The sequence below is a fragment of the Morchella importuna genome, assembly GCF_003444635.1.
Source record: "Morchella importuna strain M04M26 chromosome Unknown Morimp01GS014, whole genome shotgun sequence".
Lineage (NCBI taxonomy): Eukaryota > Fungi > Ascomycota > Pezizomycetes > Pezizales > Morchellaceae > Morchella > Morchella importuna.
The window spans coordinates 401342-423750 of NW_025763411.1; the positions used below are offsets into that span (position 1 = coordinate 401342).

At 52.4% G+C, this 22409-nt stretch overlaps 6 protein-coding genes across 6 annotated transcripts; 5 read left to right on the forward strand and 1 right to left on the reverse strand.

The window, feature by feature from the left end:
• Positions 1 to 125: 125 nt before the first annotated feature.
• LAJ45_05292 (uncharacterized protein) lies at positions 126 to 854 on the forward strand (the record flags this gene model as incomplete). Its single annotated transcript, XM_046114863.1, has 1 exon — positions 126 to 854. One exon carries the CDS (start codon positions 126 to 128, stop codon positions 852 to 854), a length of 729 nt encoding a protein of 242 aa, XP_045971900.1.
• Positions 855 to 2250: 1396 nt separating this feature from the next.
• On the forward strand, positions 2251 to 2547 carry LAJ45_05293 (uncharacterized protein; the record flags this gene model as incomplete). The annotated part of the gene is made up of 1 exon (XM_046114864.1): positions 2251 to 2547. One exon carries the CDS (start codon positions 2251 to 2253, stop codon positions 2545 to 2547), a length of 297 nt encoding a protein of 98 aa, XP_045971901.1.
• A 1061-nt stretch (positions 2548 to 3608) lies between these two features.
• Positions 3609 to 5227, forward strand: LAJ45_05294 (uncharacterized protein; the record flags this gene model as incomplete). The annotated part of the gene is made up of 4 exons (XM_046114865.1): positions 3609 to 3843; positions 3998 to 4284; positions 4436 to 4489; positions 4622 to 5227. The coding sequence occupies 4 exons, from the start codon at positions 3609 to 3611 to the stop codon at positions 5225 to 5227; spliced, it is 1182 nt and encodes a 393-aa protein (XP_045971902.1).
• Positions 5228 to 6113: 886 nt separating this feature from the next.
• LAJ45_05295 (uncharacterized protein) lies at positions 6114 to 8189 on the reverse strand (the record flags this gene model as incomplete). The annotated part of the gene is made up of 4 exons (XM_046114866.1): positions 6114 to 6661; positions 7011 to 7490; positions 7566 to 7727; positions 7781 to 8189. The coding sequence occupies 4 exons, from the start codon at positions 8187 to 8189 to the stop codon at positions 6114 to 6116; spliced, it is 1599 nt and encodes a 532-aa protein (XP_045971903.1).
• A 272-nt stretch (positions 8190 to 8461) lies between these two features.
• Positions 8462 to 8781, forward strand: LAJ45_05296 (uncharacterized protein; the record flags this gene model as incomplete). The annotated part of the gene is made up of 2 exons (XM_046114867.1): positions 8462 to 8506; positions 8563 to 8781. 2 exons carry the CDS (start codon positions 8462 to 8464, stop codon positions 8779 to 8781), a joined length of 264 nt encoding a protein of 87 aa, XP_045971904.1.
• Positions 8782 to 15793: 7012 nt separating this feature from the next.
• Positions 15794 to 16171, forward strand: LAJ45_05297 (uncharacterized protein; the record flags this gene model as incomplete). The annotated part of the gene is made up of 1 exon (XM_046114868.1): positions 15794 to 16171. One exon carries the CDS (start codon positions 15794 to 15796, stop codon positions 16169 to 16171), a length of 378 nt encoding a protein of 125 aa, XP_045971905.1.
• Positions 16172 to 22409: the final 6238 nt, after the last annotated feature.

Below are 22409 nucleotides of genomic sequence, written 5' to 3' on the forward strand. Positions count from 1 at the left end.
CCGAGCTCATGCGTCACATCATTGGCTTTCTTTATAACTCTATTCTGCCCGCTTTTTAGTTAGCTAGTTAGCAATGTAAACAAAATATCTCCCCCAAAAGTAAGAAACCAAACTCCATCCCCACAATGCCTCCCCAAACCCACTGGTCTCCAGCCTTCCACGCAGATGCACACAGCTTATACGGCAAGCCCCTCCACAAACGGGGCGAATCCAGCGACCTCGAGCCCACCCTTCTCGCCATCCCCCTCGTCATCATCCTCGTCATCGGCCTTGCATCACTCCTCATTATAGCCCACAAGAACAGAGAAAAGTCCCAGAACAACACCCCCGACCCCGAGGCATCAGGCAACGGCCGCGACGAAGTTGCTCTCCAGGAAACTAAGGTACGTGTAGAGACAACGGCCACATCAGTCGCAGCCCAAACACCCACACCCCCACGAGAACAAGACGACAGCCCAAAGATACCAGTGGAGCACAATAGCTATCGCCCACCACAGCCACAGGACTCAGAAATAGATGCTGCCCCAGTAACGGGCACGCCCACTAGTGCTCAGCCGACAAGAGGGCTGGTGTATCTTCCGCCCTTGCCAGAGGTTGATGGTGCAGCTGTAGGAGAGGGTGAGAGAGGGGGGCAGCACCAGCAACAGCTACATGTGCCGGAGGTGGACGGAATACCTGTGGACGATATCCAGCAGGCGCTGGAGATGGATGCTGGGCGGTCTCCGCCGGCACAGGTGCCGGTGCCGGCCCACCGCCCAGAGGTGTCAGAGGCGGACGGGAGGGCTGTGGTTGGAGAGCTGCCGGGAGCGGAGGAGCAGATGGCACATGAGCTGGATGGTGCTAAGAGAGTATAGATGAGAGCTGGTGTATTATCTGCCGGATGCTGTAGTTTCTACCTAGTAGTGAAGATCATCAGCTAGATTTAGGGTTTGAGGGGATGGGGTATTGGTTTGGGGAATGTTTGGTTATTCTCTTTTTGGGGCGGAGTCTTTTTTGGTTTGTATTTTTGAGTATTGTTACGGCCATTTTGGATTGTTGGATTATTGATATATTGCGAGTGCTCAGTTGGAATCTTTAAGACTACATGTATACGTAGTGGTATCTCATTATCGAGGATATATTGAAGTACTTGGATCTGTAATAGCTAATCAAACCTACTATTGCATGATAAGGATTGTTCGTTGATGTGATCTTTAGAGAAGTAGAGAACTAATGAATGAAGAACTAAAGAATAAAGGAAGGAGGATGGAGAGAATGCCCTTCTTTTATATGAGTACAGTAAGTACAGATATCGATAGTTTAATTTGGAGCCACGTGCAAAGCTCATAATGAAACGTTGGCAACAATGTGATTGTCAATGAAAACGTTACAAATAACAAATATATACGCCCGTCATGTGATCAGAGGACACACAAGAAGACATGTATATAACTACACGTATCGAATAAGATACATGTAGAGAACATGGCAGAAGGACATCAGTAAATATGCTCTATGTAGTGATAGAACTATGTATCCTCTCGATAGGAAGTCATCCGTCACTTTGATCCACTTTGACTTAACGTCTCAGGCCATGCACAACACCCATTAGGCCCACGGCAAGTAATTCAGTGCACTGCTATATATAGCCACTTACCACGCCAAGTCGAGGCAGTCATAAATCAATTGCTTCACAGATTATCACTCATCCATGTCACGCTTTTTTTTTCCGATCCTTCGCACACGATCTTCCCGTCAAACTTAAAATTTTGCACTGCCCCCTTGCAAGTTGTGTAACTGACGCATGGACGGTCGGCCGCCGCTACAGTCACTCACGGGGTGAAGGCGGATCCTGTCTGATGGCGGTCAGGGATTTGAGGCCAGTAAAAGAGTTAGGTTTTGGATGCCAAGGGCAAATTACTGCAAACAGAACCATCAGACAGGATCCGCCATCAGTAGGTGAGCGACTGTATGTGTCTGTCGGGCATATATATGTGCTACTCTATTCCAAGACTCCAGCATACATGCAGCTTCGAATTCGAAGCTAGCGGATAGGCACCTCCCGGCCTCCTCCTCTCCAATGACTCTTGATGCAGCAAGAACAGTTGGCTATTATATTCCCCTCATGCGGCTCTAGTATGTTTCACGGAATCTCACCTTATATTGGACTTTTCCCCCTCTTCCTTCCTTCCTTCCACCTCTTTCCCTCTATCACCTAGCCTGTCCACCAAAACCCCCACTCCCCCCCTCAGATCTAAGACATCCCACAACATGACCAGCACACGCCAACAACACTCGCCAGTCTTGGCCATCCTCCTCCTTGGCCTCCTCCTCCATACCTGCCCCGCCCTCGGCCTCGGTCTCCCCCGCCGCGACAGCTTCTACGGCACTGCCGGAAACCGCAAGGCCGCGACGGCTGGGATCGCGCTCTCGGTTATTGCGCTGGTGCTGTCCATCGTGGCGTTTGTACTGATGCTGTATAGTCGCCGCATGAGGGCGCAGGATGAGAGGTATGCTGTGCGTGCGCAGGAGTTGGGAGCGGTGGAGGGGGAGGCGAAGAGCGGGTAGTCGGGGGTGGCGGGGACGGGGTGGGGATGCGGATGCGGAGTTGTTGGGCTATGGGACTATGTGGGTACATGTAGTCTGGGTATAGGAGCTGGATAGATATGGATGGGTAGTGGAGTTTTGTGTTGTTTTGTTTGGGATGGTTTGGGATGGTATGGTTTGGTACGGTTTGGAGTCAATTTGAGCGTTTAATTGCTGTACTCTTTTCTCACACCAAAGGGGCTGTCTGTCGTTCTTTAAATTCTTTAAATTCAAGCTTTTTAAATTGCGTATTAATGTAGTCCTCACAACCAATCACTCGCGACTAGAGTAAACACCTGCATGTAGTTATCTAGGATATCTATCTATCTACTCTAGTCGAATCGAGGGTTACTATTCTTGCAAGGCTCCGTAGGTTTCCCTTTGATTGTTTTACGTGCCATACAGCTACATCCATCATCCGCGGACCACTCGCACTCTCCCATTTCCCAGCCCTGCGTATAATTTAAAATGCAATTCTGTATGCGAGCGAGTGGCCCAGCTTCCCCGCAGGCGCACTCAGTTAAACTTAAACCCTGTGTCACACACGCGCCCTTACTCTACTCTAGTTAGAGCCCGTCCATGCATGCTCAACCTACATCCATCCGCCCATGATATGATGATATGATATGATACGCGCCTGCACCGTGATTCTTCTGGAGCACCGACGGCGCCTCTCACCGGCCGGCGCGGTGGGGCCAATAGCCGCGCGCGCCGAAGTGAACTGTGGCATTTTACCATAACCCCACTGCCGCTGCCACTGGGGACTGCCGTCCATGACTGGAGGGAAGAGATATGTAGCCAGCTCTTAGCTAGGTTTCATTTTCATTTGCTCCCCCCCTCCGGAAGGGGAGGCCAGTCAGTCAATCACCCAGATAACAAACAGTCTGTAGGGCCCAGTACGTCCAGTCCTGCAGTCAGTAGGTGCGAGAACATTCCTTCCTTTCCTTTGCTCCCTCTTTCTCTTTCTCTTTCTTTCCCCCTCTCGCCCACTTCTCACACGGCTTGCATGCTGATAGCTCATAGACAGCCTTCCTTCGTGAACCATGACTACCCAGGCACTACTGCGAGCCTTCCTCCTGCTCGTCGCCGTCCTCCTTCTGGCAAGTAGGGCAATTGCACAAAACAACAATGCCAAACACATGTTACAAGCACCCGTACCCGCCGAGCCAATAGCAGCGCTCTCAGCCGGCTGGGCGCTCCAGACGACGCCCTGCCCCGCCAGCACCCACGGCGGCCCCCCGCGGGCCACTGCTGCCCGCACGGGGCTGCGCTGGTCGAGTATGTACCGAGTAGCACGGGGGTTGTGGAGATCATTTGCTGTCCCGAGGGCGAGGGTGTGTATATCATATCATTGCTCTCTCTATATATATATGCTTTTGGGTTTCAGCCTTGTGAGCGGGTGTGCTGACCGAGGTGTGTGTGTGTGTGCCAGAGCGGGACGAGTGTGTGCGCGCGGTGGAGGCCCGCCCGGCGTGTGCGGACACGGCGTGGGTGCTGTGGTTGGACGAGAGGGACGGCGGGAGGTTCTGCTGCGGGAGCGGGGGCGAGGATGAGGAGTGTCTGGGTGTGCGCGACGGCGGGGGCGGCAGTGACCTGCGGAGGAGGCAGGAGACGACTGAGGCGCCGATTACGTCTACGTTCGTGACTACAGTATCGCCGACCGCGACCACGTTGGTTTATGCTTATTTGACGACGTATTGGACAAACCATTATACTACTGTGCGTCTGCTTGCTTGCTTGCTTACTTAGTTCACTTCTTCATCACCATCACCATCACTAGCTTCTATTTTCACTTCTACTCCCTCTATCGCTGGATTGCATGTATGGTATGGTATGGCGCGCTGACATGGACATCGGGGGTGGTTTCTAGACTGGCACAATTACTAGAACGTCGGGCGAGCCGGGCGCTTTGGCTACATATGTCGTATGTTCTCCTCCTCCTTCTTCTTCCCCATCATAGTGCCCCATCCCCCCCCAAACTGCATCCGCCCCCGCGGGGATGGAGGGCGCTATATAGTACCAACCAACCACTCACCCCCCCCACCCCCACACGCAGGTCCACAACGAACACAGCGCCACCCTCTTCACCACCCTCGTCTCCGTCGCCCAATCCCGCAGCACCTCCATCACCACCCGCACCCCCAGCACCTCCCGCATCACCCCCACCCCAATCACCACCGACGCCCCCCTCCCCACCACCCTCCCCACCGACACCCCCATCACCACGCCCACAAAGTCCTCCCGAAACCGCAACCGCACCATCGGCATCGCCGTCGCCACCGCCGGCGCCGTCGTGGCGCTCATCGGCTTCATCTGGCGCTGCCACTCGCGCCGCCGCCGCCGCCGCCGCAGCGCCACGGACGTGCTCGAGGCCGACGGCGTGGCAAAGAGTGCGCCGGCGGAGCTGCCGGTCGTCACGACGCAGCAGATCATGGTGGGGGGCCAGGGGCAGGGGCAGGAGGGTGCGGGTGCGGGTGCGGGTGGGGCGCCGGCGCAGGGGACGTATACGTGGGAGTTGGTGTATCGGCCGCCGGTTGTGGAGGGGCCGCCGGTGGAGCTGCCGGCGGGGCAGGCGGCGCAGGAGTTGGAGGCGGGGAGGGGGAGGGTGGAGGAGGCGGGGAGGAGGGGGAGTAATATTGGAGGGAGGAGAGAAAGGGGGTAATGGGGTAATGGGGGATGGGGGATGGGGGATAGGGGAAGATGGGTGTATGTAGTGTTAGTCTGGCCCCGTTTTTGGAGTTTTTTTTTTTTTTTTCCTTTGTAATAATTTTGTTCTTTATGTAATGCAGCTGCTGTTATGGATACTGGTGTTAAGGAATACATACATACATACATAGGTCTCGCCATCATTGTCTTATATTTCAGCTTTATCTATGCAGGGCCAATTCACCATTCTTGAATTATCAATCAATCAATCAATCATTGTGCAGTCACCGCTAATCACTCGACATCAACAACCCACACCCGCATTAGTTAGAACCCCAGTCACAACCAATCACTCGTCGTTCCCCTTCCCAACTAATGAATTAGTTGATTAGTTAAAACCCGCACCAAAAAAAGTGTCTAATTAAGCCAGGGCGGGGCATTGGATATACGGCGTCAAGGCGATCTGGTAACCCTTTTTGCTATCGTGTTAAAACACGTTTCGGCGGCTACGTACGTGGTCGGAGTTGGTTGATAAAACATATATGTTACATGGTTCCAAGAGCTATAAGTTGAGCTGCGGCGAGCGCCCTCTTTCTTGATCCGGTCATTATTATTCTCGTCTTCTTCTTCATTCAAGCAACTGAGCAGCAGGGCCTGAGCCATCCCGGAAACCTCCCAAACCCCAGACAGCTCGACCTCAACCACCAACAGCCCGAAAGTACGCGGGTAGTGCCAAGCGACGAGTGATATCTCAAGAACACAACAGACCCCAATCACAGCCCATCACTCGACCCAACAAAACCACCAATATCTATAAATTCTATTCTACCCCCCCGGCCCGACCTTCCCCCTCTACTCCTCCACAACCCCAAACACCGCCTCCCCGCCCACCTCCGCCAGCCTCACCCACCTACTGACCCCCCTCGGCAGCTCCCCCCCTCATGACTCACGACCACGACCGCCACGCCCTCCACCCCCTCCAGCACCCTCAAGCACCGATCCCTCACCCCCACCTCCATGCCCGAAAACGCCTCATCCATAACCAGCACATCCCTCCTCGGCACCACCGCTCTCAAAAACAACACCAACCTCTGCACGCTCAGCCCGGCGTCCCCAAAACTCCCTTCCCACCCCTGCGCACCTCCCACAACGTCATCAAACTGCCTCATCCATCGCTCCGCCTCCTCCCGCTGCTTAGGCGTGAGCACGGGCGCTGATAGCGGCGCGTCGGCGTACCCGCTGAGCACAGCGCGCCGCAGCGACAGGTGGCGGGGGAAGAAGGCGTGGATCTCGGGCGAGGAGTGGCCGATGCGGCGTTGGAGCTCCGTTACAGGGACGCCGGGAGTGCCGGCGGTGGGGAGGCGGGATCTGCCGAAGTGCGTGATGGGGAGGGAGTAGGTCTGCGGGTGGTCGGAGGTGATGAGGGATGTTAGGGTTGTTTTGCCGGAGCCTGTGGGAGGGTGGGTGGGTGGGGTTAGTATTGATACAGAGAGTGAGGGTGAAGCGGGAAGTGGGATGGGGGTGGGAGATTGGGGAGGTTACGATTCTGCAGCGGGAGGGGTAGGATAGGAAGGGTGGTGAGGTCAATGATCGCGGACAGGTTCCGCGGAGATGCTTTCCCGCGAGGTACGATCCACCCGTTCTAGGCTGAATCACTCCTCACAAGGAAAGCTTCTCGCAATCCCCCGTCGGTCTCATCGATCATTGGCCCACCAAGTCCCCAAACCCCCGGAAACCCATATTACCACTTCTCCAGCTGCAAAACCCCAACATTGACCAGCGAGAGAGAGCGCCCTTACCATTCGGCCCAAACAGCCCCCACCTCTCCCCTCTTCGAATTGTCCACGAAAAGTCCTTCAAGATCTCCTTCCCATAGTACGCAATCCGCACATCCTTCATCTCAATCAGCTTCTCCGGCAGGTCCTCCTCCCTCATCTCTTCCCTCTTCTTCTCCTCCTTAACCCCCCCTTTCCCTTCCTCTTTGCCCCCATCCTCCACATCCACACCCGCCCAGACCTTCTCCAGCAGCCCTCCCTGCCCCTTCTCGCCCTCCTGGAGGATCTTGAGCCCCTTCCGCGCCATCTCCTCGACGACGGCGTTCTTCTCCCCAATGGCGTGCACCTGGTTGTCGGCCACGTATGCGAGGTGCGTGCTCCACTTCGGGACTGCGTCTTGGAGGCGGAGACCACACACGACCTGTGCCGCGAAGGGGACGTCGGGGCGGGAGATGCCGTCGAGGAGTGATGATATCTGGCGCTTTGCAATTGGGTCGAGGCCCACTAGGACACATCAGCCTCCCCCGCTCTCTAGTTATGGTCCAGGCAGGTAGTTGAGCGGCAGTGGTGGATACATACTAAACGGCTCATCCACCAGCAGCACCTCGGGCCGCCTCAACAGCGCCTGCGCAATCCTCGCCCTCCTCGCCTGCCCGTTCGACAGCGTCATAACACTCTGCTCCATCAGCGCCCCCAACTGCAACCTCTCCGCCACCTGCCCCACCGCCTCCCTCCTCCTCTCTTCCATCTCCACCTCCCCCGCCACCCCCACCCCCGCAGCCCCCTCCTCATACGGATTCCTCCCCACCTCCACGGCCCCTCGAGCCACTGCCGCAGCGTAAGATCAAACTCCTCCCTCAGCGACTCATACCTCGACGCCGCATACCCCTCGCCGTCCGTGCCGCCCGCCAGCATGCCCGTCCGTGCGCCTGCGCCGAAAGAGACAAGCCCGATTGCGTCCTGCGGCCACTTTGCGTGCGCCGCAAGGGCAGGGTAGGTCCGCGACTGTGGGTCGCGCGGCGTGTGGGTGCCCGAGAGGATGGAGAGGAGGAGCGTCTTGCTCGGGCCCAGGATGGTCCATTTCTGTGTTTGCGGGGAGGCGGTGAGGGGCGGGAGGGTGAGGGTCAGGTTTGGGAAGAGGGCGGGGGAGGTGGGGGTGCGGTGGAAGGTGGCGGAGGTGATGCGGATGAGTGGGCGGTTCATGGCGGTGGTGTGTTCATGTAGAGAGTAGAGTTGGATATAGGTGGAGAGGGTGAGACAGCTGGCTGTCTGTAACTTGCTGTAGAGATAGAGTTGCTTAACCCTAGCCCTGTGCCGTTGATGAACTCGAGCTTGGCCGAACATCTCGAGATCTCTCACAGCCAACTCCAACACCAATTGCACCCTCACCCACCACCTCCACAGCCAACTCTACACTCCTTCACCTTCACCTTCACCTTCACCTTCACCTCCAACCCCTCCCCCCAGCACCCACCATGCTCCCGCACCTGCAGCCCTCGCGCCCGACCATAACCCCCCGCGTACGTCCCCTCCCCTACCATACCTCTATCAAAACAAAAAGCTAACTCACACACAGAACCAACCCGTCACCCCACCCCTCACACACACCCGCCCCCACCACAACCACAACCACAACTACAACCCCGCCATCCGCCACCCCGCCTTCTTCACCGAGCGCCTGCACAAAGCGCCCCCCTCCTCCTCCCCCGCCGCAAGCACGGGCGCCGGGGGATCGAGCCCCGTCACGGCGGGTTACGCATACGTTGCGCCCAAAGCTGCGGGTGCGAAGCTTTGATCTAGGGTGGTCTGGGTGGGTCTGGGTGGGTCTGGGTGGGGGGTCTAGGGACTAGGGGTCTAGGGGTCTGGACTACGGCAGTTTTCTGTTTTTGTTTTGTTTAGTTTTTTGTTTGTCTTTTTTTGTTTTGCGGGTCACGATGATGATGGTAATGTCGATTGATTGCGGCGCCCCTTGTGAGGAAGGGAGGGAGGGGGAGGGGAGGGGGTATCCTTGTGAGGAGCTCTCCGCTGGGCTGGATCGGTTCTGTATGTACCTACATGTATATACCTACCGTGCTCTATGATGTAGGTCCATGACATGACGCCCACCTACCTACCTACCTACCTACCTACCTACCTACCTACCTACTAGGTACGCACTTTATCTAAGCATATCCAGAGATCATAATCATGATCATACTATATACTCCATGTTACAATCCCCGCCTATATACGAGCTCCTCCTACATGCTTCCATGCCTATATACACCGGCTCCTCCCACTCCCGAAACGCCCAAACAAGCTCTCATCGCGCTCCCACTCCCGCTCTACGCCAATGATCCGGGCGTGTGTGGACGCGCGGTATGGCCATAGGCTTCTTCTCGACTCTATCATAGTCTAGGTAGGCACTCTATTAGAGCACCATGTCGCCTGCCCAGGTCTAATTTAGGCTATTCCTCTTCCTCTCAAAAAAAAACAAGGCCACACACATAAAAAAAAAAAGGAACACCACACAAGACAAGGCCACATAAAAATAAAAAAAAGTAAATAAAAAAATAAGCATTTCCCTGCTCCTCGCTCCGGTGTTTACTCAACCACCGTATTCCCCTCCCCCCCACATCGGCCTATCGTAAGCCGCAGGCAGAGAGAGTGGTACTGTACCTCTGGTGCCGGTCTTCCGTGGTATGCAGCACTGGATTCCAAGTATGAGTAACGACGGGAATGCGCAGGAAAAAGAGAAAAAGAAAAAAAGTGCACTGTAGCCAGGTGAGTGAAGATTAACTGTAATGGGGACACGTAAGTCGAGTTGAGGGTACAGCATGTAGGCTAGGTTGGGTAAGTTAGGTTATAGGGTCATGGGATGTCACTCGGCCTGACTGGCGCCGTGGCTGGATGAGTAATGCGCTGGATGCATTTGGCTATGGATGAGCTTTAACGCAGGGGCTCGGGGGAGAAGGGACGTTTCAGTGTTTGGAGAGTTATTGATGTTTATTTCTAGCTGTGCGTCAATTGATGGTGAATTCGAAAGGCAGTTGGTAGGAGTACGTAGATGCAGTATACGTAGTAATTACCCTCAGTGCTCATCACCACCAACAGCAGCAGCAATAGACAAATTTTCAAGATCATCTCTACCCCTCTGATCTGTTCCCAGATCCGTCGTGTTGGCAGTAGATACTACATGTAGTATAAGCACCACATCCGGATCCACTCTGGCCACGAGTGAGTAGATCTATAGAGTAGGTAAACCCGCACTTCCACCAGCAGAAATCCATGGTCAGCTAGCTACATGTAAGTCAGTGCCAGCTGAAGATCCCGAAGACGTGACAGCTCAATTTTTTTTCTCGCTAGTCAGTTAGCTATAGTCCTAGCTGAAGATCGATCCCGAAGAGAACTAGTTGGCTGGAAATTCAAATGTTTCTGAATCTGCTTGTCTCACTCATATGTTGCTGGCAGACTGTCTTACAGTCCGGCCCGGTATTCGCCATTTGCCGTTAACGTTGAGTTGTACATGTACGATATGAAGATCTAGCTGAAGTAGTACTTCTTAGTTTAGATATCGTAGTACTGCAGCTGCTTCTGGATAGTAGCACTACTCCTAGCTACATGTAGACAGTCTAGTACTCAATATGCCTGTAGGTGGAACTGGAAGCGGCGGTGGAACATACCATTTAGCTTGCACGTGGAAAGCAGATCCGAATATGTACTCTATCTCCAGTTAATAATCTCCTAGGCCTCTTTTGTATTGGCCAATTGAAAATCAACAATGGCGAACCAGATAAACCGGTAAGACATGATTTATTACAAAGGACGGAGTCCAGTTAACGATTTAAATAGCCCACAATAAAGACAAGTATCATATCACTACCTAAACGGACCACGTACCCGCTCCTCCGACTTGACCGGACTGCCATTGTTGTCCTTCATACGTATACATACAACATATCAGTCAGCAACCCGTACCCTCCCTCAGTCACTCCTCCAAATGCAAATCCCAAACCCGAAACCGACCAACACCACCAACGGAGATTACCACATCTCCGCCGCCAGTCTCCGTCCCTTTCCGCACTACTAGCTCCGAGACCGCCGGTGATTAATCCATCTCACCTATAACTCACCCAGTCCACCGGGCCCTAGGTAGATTACCTCCCGTCCTCTAGTCTGTCTCACAGCCCCCGTCTCGATCTTCTCAACGGTTGTACCTACTACACCACACAGCCGAAACCGTTGATATCTAGAATTACGGTCACGATACCTTCCACCTCCCACAGCCCCTTCGCACAAGATTAACAGATAGTCACGCCCGCCTAGAGCCTGCCTGCACTTTATGCGTGACCCACAGACGTAGGGGCTGAGACACGCCATCTCACGTCCGTGCGGGCATGTACTCTAGAGTACTCGCAACGCTAAGATCACCGCCGGGCGACACCGACGCCGAAACACCGACGCGATGGATGGTCCATGCGCACTAACTAATCACGTACCGTGGAGGTCCGTGTACCTCACTGGAATGTCTGTCGATGTCACCGTGACGTAGGCGAATGACATGACGGTGTGCGCGAGAGCGAAGGTCAGGCGTGCTTTACGGGGAAGCGAACCATCGAACAATGAATAGAAAAGCGAGCAAAAGAAAGCGAGCAGCAAAAGAAGGCGAGAAGTAAAGAAAGGGAAAGGGAATAAGGGAATAAGGGAAGAAGAGGGAACAAAGGCATGCAAATCGGGATCAATCGATCGATGATGATGAACGTCCCGCGATGTCTCGACCAAACGCAGCCCACTGATTGGGTGGGCCGACGAGCAGTTGCAATGGAATGGGGTCATGTCACCTACGAGTAGCTACCCTACTGGTTCACAGATTCTCACTCTCAGTGTTTCTCACCCACATGTGGTCCGTGAGCGATGGATGGCGTTATTTAAAGTAGCGCATGCAGTTTTTTCTTTCTATTTTTGTTTTTTCTTTCTCTATTATATTGTTTCCCACTATTAATTTCTCTTCACTCGATGTTCAACCTTCACCGTATGTACCACCCCCTCGTCTTTGTTACGTGAAAGAAAGAAATAAACACCCTCTCATTCGCCTCGATCCCGGGCCTCCGCTCCCCAACCGGCCACGGTAAGTACATATATGTTGGTCATCAATCTTACAACACAAACACGAGATTCCCCATAGCCATGGGGTTGGGGAAACAAAAGGGACTCTATCCATCGGCCGCAACCATCACCATCGGTGATTTCGCCACTGACTGGTTGGCTAGGCCGACGTCCAATGATAATGATAGTCCCCCCAATTAAGCTAGCTAGGAGCTCTACGCGTGAAGCTCTGTGTGAATGCCTTACTTACGTTCATCGTTTATGTGTATGCTCTAGCTCAGTAGTTACTCTACTCTACTTAACTTGCCTTACATCCAGCCAAGCAGGCAGGAAACATACGTAGGTGTAGTGTGCTAGCCGGTATATAGCAAGTAGTAAAAGTCCCCGAGGGGGGCAATAAGGCGCCGTAGATCCTCTCAACTGCTTTCTTGATATGATAGACGTTGTTGTTGAGCTGCGAGGTAATGATGGGCATGCCTGCGGTGTGTAGTTATCCACAACCGTTTTTTTTACCCACCCCACCACCACCACCACCACCACCACAACCACCACCACCACAACCACCACCACCACAACCACCACCACCACAACCACCACCACCACAACCACCACCACCACATCTGATACTGCAAAGTGGGTTGTCCTCTGTATCATGCACTGTATGTGCAACATATGTACGGATCTGCCTGGGTTGGGTTGGGGAGCAGCCAATCCAATCTACTCACAATGTGATATATATGTAGAACCTGCTGCTTCTGATAACACTCACCAACGAGCTTAAGCACGGTAGATCCCTTCTCCACTCTATCTCTATCTAGCACTCTACCTACCTACCGTACCTACTCAAAGCGATTGCGCAAAGAAGCAAGAAAGGAAGCTTCCGTGCAGCAAATCCATGCCGGCAATCACTTTGCTGCGTGTGTGTTCTGGATCATTCCTCCAACCAAGGCCTTTTTGGCCAAATCCGCTTGCAAAAGTCGAGCATCAATCAATCAAACACAAGGGACCATCCCATGTGAACAAAAAATCGGGTTTCCAGAAGGGGGCCGGATGCGGCCGGGCGCCGAAGCGAGCTTCGGCTTTACTTTAGTTAGAGTAGGGCCCTGCGCCCATGTGGGCGGATTGGAGACTGGGCTGGGGGTTTAGATGGCGAAGTGGTAGTTGTGCGGAGGAGAGGGGCACGAGGGAACACGAGGGGGCGAATGGAGGGCAGCAAAGTAGCTATGTGGAGGCTAGAGTTGAGATGTAGTTAGATCAAGGTTGGATTACCGCACAGTACTTTTTTTTCCCTCTCAGATCTTTGTTTTTGTGTTTATCTCGCAGGGCAAAAAAGAAACAAACTCTATGCTGCGCCGCCGCTGCTGCGTGTGTATCTCGCACTCCAGTACTCAATGTCGCACGAACGAGATATACGATTGGGAACCTTGATATTATTGCTGGTAGGCAAGATAACCCCCCTCCCCTCCCCTCCTCTCTAGATATGTATTCCTTTTCTCGTGGCGGTACGAATAAACTCATTTTCCTGCGAGCTGTCAAATGCCTTCTTGATTGTGTGCCTGCAGCTGTCATTGGATAGGCCGCCAAGGCTGTGCTAAGGTCGTGGTACAATAGGCAGATTAACCGTGACAATGGAGAGCTAGAATAGTCGAGACGAGTAACCGGCGCCGGCGGCGTAGCTCTCGCCTTGTCTCGCGAGAAGTCCGGATGAGGGGTAAAATAAAAAAACAAATTGTTCTCCCCCGACCTCGTACAAACTGTTGAGAGGGGGGGGGGGGGTGGTACTGTATACATAAGGGCCCCATATTACTTTCACTCAGCATTGAAAAAGTAAAAAAGCTTTCAACCTCGAAATTGGCAGTCGACCCATGGGTGAGGTATTTTGGATGCGCTGTGATCGGACCAGATCTTGGCAGGCACTTCCTTTGGCCCACAGAGGGAGTGGTGGACATAGCGGGCATGACTGCCCGGAGCCGCAAGCAGCATCAGACAATGTCTAAGGACATTGGACAAGCTTTGCCAACTGGCCCAGCCAGAGGTTCACCACCCTCCCACCAAAATCGAACAACATCGACCACCTCATTTTTAAATTGCGAATCGATCCGCCCGGCCTGGGGGAAAATCCGTTAAATCATGCATTGCATAAAGGACAAGGAAGGAAAAAGAGAGGGAAAACTGGCGAGAATGGAGGGAGGGAGATCATTGGTATTTGAGAACCACCACATTCCTACTATCCACCGCCAAGACGGGGTAAATTGACGCGGTCTCCGCGGGCGTTGGGGGTTTCTTGGTCTCGTCTTGCCAGCTGCCCCTCACAGAAATGATTGTATGTTGTTGTAGTTGTTGTGGCCTTGCTCTCTAGCATTCAACTTAGGCGCCTTGGTACTGCTGCTACTTGGAACGAGTTTTTTTTTCCTTCCTTTTTTCAGGGATCAGCCAGTTGCAAAAGGATTGATCCTAAACTTGCGATGAGTTGTTGCGGTGATAGGTAGCAGGTTTCAACCAGGGATCCTCTCCCATCCCCATAACATCGAATTAATTGACCCGTGATTACAGTGCTCTGCTGTATGTACGGACAGACAACCCTATCGTGAGGCTTTTATGATAGGGAAGGGAATGAAGGGTAAAACCACACATATGTAGGTAGTAGTCGGTAGGCATTTGAGGTTCTTTTGCTCCCCATCTCAGTCAATCCCTAGGGTTGAAGCTGTTCTGTAACTGCTCAGCTCTGCTGTAACGTGGGAAGTTTTGTTTGAGACGGACGGATGCGTCATTATATGATGTCCCACACTAAGAGTAGATACACCCGTGCACATAAAATCCGCAACGCAAGCAATCGATCAGCCCGGATATCTCCCCATTAGGAACAGGAACCTAGAGGCCCCCCGCCTCGGTTATGGAGTCCGTGTAGTGGTAGTAGTGGAGAAAAGATTAAGTGCAAGTAAAACCTTTTTAACTGAAAGGATATTCAAATCCTCAAGTCGCTGCGTGGGTTTCGTATGTAGGTACCTTAATGGGTAGAGACTCGGAGTGACTGAACCCCTGATGACACCCACTCTTGTGACACCCCCACAATCTGCAAGGCAGGCAGGCAAGAAAAGAGAAGCAAGAGGTATTCCGCACTGATTCCAGAGCTCTCATGATGACCCATCTTTTTTTTTCAGCAGGCTAGGCGGGCTGTGGGGAAATGAAAGTCACCCGTATGAGTGTGAGTGAATGAGTGAGGGTGTGTGAGTGAGCAAGCAATGGAGGGCTGGCCGCTGGCGAGCACGCGACTATCCCGTCCTATTGGGGGGAGGCGCGGACGGGGAAACACTTACTGCTGCAGGCAGACCCCTGTGCGCTTCCTTCAGCAATGTGGTTCTGTGGATTCTCGGCTCAGTCCATTCTATTTAACTGTCCAGAGTTCCCTCAAGACTCTTCTTGCTTACTTTTGGTTTTTTTTTCAATGTCATTCGAGGTTATCAGAGGCACTAAACTATTACTACCATCATTACTACTACTACCACGACAGCTACTAGTACCACCACTACTACTATATCGATCGATCGGTCCTTGAGTGACCACTTTATCTAGCAACCTTCCTACTACTACAACACCCAACTACCTATATAACTAGGTACCCCTCATCAAGCAGCCTTTCTATCGATATAGGCCCTACAAATCGATCTGGAAGATAGAGAAACTACATAATAAACCTTGTTAATCTCGACCCCAAATCCACAATGACTGCTACTACTACCACACGAACTCGTCGAGGCAGAGCCTCATCTCTCGAATCACTATCTACTACCAAATCATACGATTCGTCTCTTACCGTCACCGTAAACACCTCCACACGATCCTCTGCTCACGAGCATATGGGGCTTCATTCCTCATCGGCGCCTCTACAGCAGAAGAAGGCACGATTCGCCGAGAATCCGTGTACGGGAACCTACTATACACACAACGAGAAGTCGGTACGAAAGCAGAAGAAGAATGTTTCCAAGAAGTTTCTAAAAGGGGCTAAGAATGCGCTGGGATTTTGCTGCTGGCTGCTTTGTGCATCTTGTGTGCTGTCTGGGCCGGAATATGAGAAGTGGAACAGTGAGAAGTTGGATTGACTGCTAGAGCCTAACGCTACTATGAGGGGGAAGAGGAGGGGTGGAGACTTATTTCAGCCTTGTTACTATTTTTTGATTATTATTGCTTTTACTGGAGTTTGGAGGGTGGTTCGAGATACCCTGTTCTTGAGGAAAGGGTTGTATAAAGTGTATATTTATTGTTGTACGGATGGGAACGGGGCTGGGAGTTTTTGTGGGTCTTTCTTTTTCTTATTGTCGCTTTTCTTTTGTCAGAGCTTCATGCTTGGGGGATATTTGCATTGGTACAGTACTGCTACTGCTACCGCTACTACTACTACTGGACTTCACAGTTTTCCTTTGTTCTCTGCTGTATATTTTATCTTTTATCATCATCTTCGGATCGCCGGCACTGGCGTTGCTAAATACAAATTATTATCATCTTGGCTCAAAGTTAACAAGATCGGCAAGTCTAAAACATCATTAACAAGTCTATCCATGACGAATCCATCCCGCAGTCCGAGTACGTCCGGGTACGTCCGAGTAGAGAGGCACAAAGGTTCCTGGGACATACTCCGTACGCGTCGTCCCGATCGTCAGCCGGGCAGCTAGGCCTCGAACCTGCATCATGGTACTTTGGGTAACTACATGTAGGCCAGCCAGCACATGGCCCCAAATCAAATGTTTAGGCTGCTTGCCCGTACGTGCCAAGAATAGAAGCTTACAGTCATTTCAGTAATTTCCTAGAAACACCTTTTTTTCCCTCACGCGGAGCCTCATCTCATTATCGTTTGCTCGCGTGTACTCTTCCTCTTCCTCTTCTCTTCTCTACTCTTCTCTTCTCTTCACTCATCAAAAATGGATCTACATACACACTAAGAAACGGATGGGTTTGCCAATACCTACTCGTACTACGAGATATAGCGGGAAGCATCCGATAAGCTTTTCCAAGGAACTCTTCGCATCTCTCACGTTTAGTAATGGAAACTCTTCCTGTCCGACAAGACAGTTGGGTGAAACTCGGCCGGTTCCAAAGCCGTCTCCCCCGGCCGGGAACGGTACCCTTAGCCATGCTACCTATGGGCCATGCCAAGTTTTATCATCAATCATTTCCACCCCGCAGACTCGGCGACCAACCGATAATCGCTAGTGACACGGCGGCGCGTGTGGTGCGTCATGGGGAATCACTCTTGTCGGAGATTCCGGTTGTGTGGGGTGGGGTGATGCTGGGCGAGGTGCAGGGCGAGCTCTGATTCGCCTGCATTTCCGTTTTTCTTTTCTTTGGGGCGCGGGTTCATCACCCCAGCAGAGAAAAAAAGAGGATGAACGGCCAAACAGAAGAGAAGAGCTTCTCCCTCAACGGCGGGCCCCTTCCAGAGCCTCACGGTTACTATTGTGGAGAACGCTAGACTCACTGTGGCAGTGTTAAGACAAAAAGTGGCAAAAGCCACAGCACCACCGACTGTTGAGTTAAAGTTATCGACACGTGATGGCTAGTAAAGTACTCGTTTACCACGATAGGAACCAGAAAATGCAGTTGCTCAGGGCAAGGATTATTTGTATGGAGTAGCGGTGATCTCTCATACAAGCTATCCATGTTTCAGTCACTTGCATTTTCTTGTTCTTTTCGTGGTAAACGAGTAGAGCAATCCAGTCTAACGACCTTCCGGAACCTCTTTGCTAGTACGCCCTGAGCTCTCCCGTCCTGACCTATCAAGAGCTGTGAGAGTTGCACGCACACGACCACTTCCTGGATGAACCCTACCTGGTCCTACTAGCTAGGCTTTGCTGACCGACAGTGGCATAAATTTCTGCTGCCCTGGACATCGTTTGCGGAGTTTTATGCATGAAGGAGATTTCATCTAGAACTGAGACCGAAATGCATGAGTTATGTCGTTGATGCGTTAGCCTTTTCGATCTTTTTTTTTTCAAACTGACAACAGAGACAATCGCGTACGATCTGGGATTAAAATATTGGGGGCAATCGCTAACTATTCTAGTGGCGTTCTAACTACGTGTTGTTTTGGCGCTGCCGAGTGATAGTCTGTGGTTGTCCGATGCGGATCGGAGGCACTGGACTGTAATACGGTTTACTAACATCTTTACTTCATTTTTGCAAAGGGCAAATTTCCATATCCGTACCTGTCATTACTGGATCGAGAAACGGTATAGTAGAGTACATAAAAGGGCGTACCGACTAACCTGCCCCAACAACGGCCACCTCAAACCGGTCATTGATTGCTGCGCCACCTGGAAAGCCAAATGCATCAACTGCTCTGGCAACCACATCGCCTCATTCAGAGAGTGCCCCGCCAGGCGTACCCGCACATCGCCTGCCCCCCAGGGCTCCGCTCCCGGCCCCCAAACCTCCCCAGACAGCCCCCCACCGGCCACCCATCTCCAACCCGCCACCCCCCAGTCCACATCAGTACCCGAACCTCAACAAGAAGAGCCTGCGGAAGAGGACTTAACCATGTCACAGTAATGCCAGCACGATCCTCCTCCCTCCCCTCCTCCCCCCCCCCTCAATCACCCATCGGTCAGACATATCCAGCGGAGATCCTTCCAGCAATCTCTTTACAATAATCCAATTGAACTGCGCAAGAAGCAACGCAGTCTTTCTTTTACTCTTCTCTTCCTTCTCTAAACAACGCCCCCCCCAAATTGTCGCAATACAAGAACCCTTCACTCTCCTCAACCAACCCCTTAACGCACCAGGATATGAATGCGTCTACCCCCCAACAGCAGAAAACGAACCCGTATCAGTCGCCTTCTACATACACCTCGACTTCCTGCAGCACACCTCCTACTTCCCCATCAACTTCGATAGAGGCGACGTCTTTGGCATAGCCATCTACTGGAGAAACCCCGACACCCCCCTCCTCCCTGCACAACTTGAAATAGTGAACGCCTATAACCGACACATCTCACCCAGCAGAAGATCAATCATCCCGGAGACGATATTCCGCAACACTAGAAACCCCTCCATCATCTGCGGTGACCTCAACATACACAACATCCGCACCGACCCTCATCGCACCATAAACAGAAGAGAGGAGTCACTCTCCTCCCCCTACTTCTCCACAGCCGCAGCTAACGGCTACTCCCTGCTCAACATCCCCGGCAGGGTCACCCGAATCTCTCCCAACCCTCTCCAAAGACACGGGGTCATTGACCTAGCCTTCGCAAACCCCCCTGCCCTCAACCTCTTCCACTCATGGTCCAACAAACTTCCCAACGCAGGCTCCGACCACACACCAATTAAACTACTGTTCACTCTCTCCCCCAGCATGACCTCCCCCCCCACACACACCCCCGACTGGAAAAAGGCCCCCTGGCCCGCAATCCAGGAATCACTCCGGAAAACCTCCCTCCCCCCAATCTCATACCCCATCGACCACTGGTTCGGAAGCGCCCTAGCCGCCATCACCGAACCAGTCCTCGCTGCCACCCCGTCCAAAAGGCCGTCTTCGTGGTCAAAGGCATGGTGGTCCCCATACCTCTCAACACTCAGACGGATCTTCAACTCCGTCACCAGAGCATACAGGAAAGGTCTATCACCCCCTTTCGAATATAAAGCCGCCCGCAACGCATACTTCTCCGCCATCCAGGAAGCCAAAAAAAGACACTGGAACGACTTTATAGCCCAAGCCGACTCACAACAGGTATGGGCCCTCAGGAAAACCGCGACCCGGAACAAGGAGACTAAGCTCCCCAAATTCCCAAATGCCTCCTCCCCAGCCGAGGTTAACCAAGCCCTCATATCACACTTCTTCCCCCCCCAACCAAACCCCACCCCAGCTCCCCAGCCGGGCTTCTTCCCTGATACCCCAGAAGTAACAGCCGACGAAGTAGCCAAAGCACTAGCCGCCTCCTCAAACAACTCAGTACCAGGAACGGACACTTTTCCTCCCCTAGCCTGGAAACGAATCCACCAAGGAAACCCGTCCCTCATCCCTCAACTTCTCACCCCCTTCCTCAGAAGCGGATACCACCCGATAGCGCTTAAGAGTGCCCTCGGAGTCATCCTCCCCAAACCCAACAAGCCGGACTATAACTCCCCTGCCGCCTACCGGATCATAGTCCTCCTCGAAACAGTTTCAAAAATCCTCGAACGGATAATGACGTATCGCCTCCACACCTTCGCCTCCTCATCCCGCCTAATACACCCTCACCAATGCGGTTCAATCAAAGGACTGTCCACAGCCGACGCTGCAACAACCCTCCTACATGAAGTCAGGCTCTGTAACGGGGGTGCCTTGAAAGGGCGCGACCGTGACTTCGATCAGGTAGATAGGCAGAAAGGAATTCGACAAGCTATCCTTTCGGCTCGTTCGATGGAAAGATAGAGTTTCATTTGTTTTATCGTTATTTGTAGTCTAGAAACTTAATAACTTTAAGGGGGCTCCTCGCTGGTAAAGACTCGCTGATCCCCCCGAAGCCAAGCTGGGGCAACCGAGTTCCTTTATGGAAGTTCGGCGCCCCTTCCTTCATTACCTCTTTCCTTTTTTCACTGGCCGTCCGCCTTTCAAATAATCTGGGGGCACCACCTATTTTCTATCAGGGGGGAGGAGAAGAGTTGCTACCACACCGCGGACGAATTTTCGTCCGAGTCAAATCTCGCAATCCTTGCCAAGAAAGGGTCGGGATCCTAGGAACTAGAGGAAACAGCCGACCAGACAGCAATTGCTTATTCAGAGTATTTAGAATAGATTTGGGTGTTTTTAAAGCAAAGGTTTGCTTTGGTAGTTTGGGTCGCACTCTTACCCCCCCCCAAAGATGCACCGGGCTGAAACAGGAGGGTTCCGGCGGTTCGACGCTCCGGGGGTTATTTTTGGGGGGCTAAAACGTGTTTATTTTGCAGTGTTTCCTCAACTCCGCAATGCGTTCATTCAACCACCCCAAATGGACCGGAGCATCGCCAGGATCCTTTCTGACGTGGTAAAGCATATTTTCCGGGCATCGGCTGCAAAGTTATTGCGCCTCAAAGGTTGAATGCCAAGGTAGGGTAATTTATGTTTGGGGTTACCCTTCCTTATTTGGTCTGCTCGTCCTGCTGCTCTAGTTTTGGTCCAGTCGTCTAGCTTGACTTGTAAGACTTCTTGCTCGCCAGGATCTCTACCCTCTATACCAATAGAGGTAGGGCGCATCTGCCCTTCTCTTCACCCATCGATGAAGAACCAGCTGCGGTTAACCTAGGGCCGTATGGCTTGACTGGTAGAACAGGTATTTTTGTAACAGCCCTACTGTGGCCCTGTTACACTACTCCTCCCTCCGGTAGACTCGTCCCGAGTCTAACCTAGGGTTTTTGGTATGGTACGTTATGAGCATACAAGAAAATGTAGCTCTAATAATCATTCCATACAAACTCAATGTAACGGGGACAGCCTTTCCTCGTATCGCTAGAATCCGAGAGAAAGGATTTGGCCGTGCAAGATAGAAATCAGGAAATCGGATAGTTGGGCGGGAAGGATCCTGAGTACTTATACTCCAAAGGATTCCATTCCCTGCTCCTACTCCCTTACTAAGTTCTGGTGATCCCTTCTAGCGGAAGGGAAGCAATACCACCGCTACCCCGCTTCTCTCTAAGCGTTAGCGGGTGCTTCCGGTTCCGAAGGCAACCACCCTTAGTCAAAGCCTTTGTAACACCTGCAGTCTTGATTGTCGCACAACCGGGACCTGCATGAATGAGCTACCGCTCAGGCGTAAGCTTAATCATTGCTGTAGAGCTCTTCACTTATTGTAGACTTTCCCAGGCATAGTCCCTGCCACTACCGGCGGACTTATCATGCTCAGAGGATGTAGAGGATCGCCGAGCACTCAGAGCTTCACTCTGGCTGGCCTTCTAATCATTGGCGAGGCATAGATTCGTCAATCATTGCTCCCATGAATAGATCCTCTTCCTAGCGCTCAGAATGTAGTTACTCTGACAGCTGGTAGCTAACCACACTGCCGGTACTTGCATGTCACTGTGCAACTGGCTTCTATCAATAACTCTCAGCATGTAACCGGGCCCTGTGTGTACTCATACACCAGACAGTTGAAATGGCTCCGTTACACTCTATTTTTTGCATCCATTTCTATTGACAAAGGAAACCTCAAGTGAAACGTGTGACCTAACAAGGGGAGACTCGTTTTCTCCACGCTTATCCCAGAACACTCCGTCGTCTCGGTTTCCCGCACTTTCCTGTATTACCATGCGTCCCATGATTTTCGGGGATACTTCGCATGGAACTCTCGGAGTGGCTCGTCTGCCATTCCTTACAACAATTTGTACGGT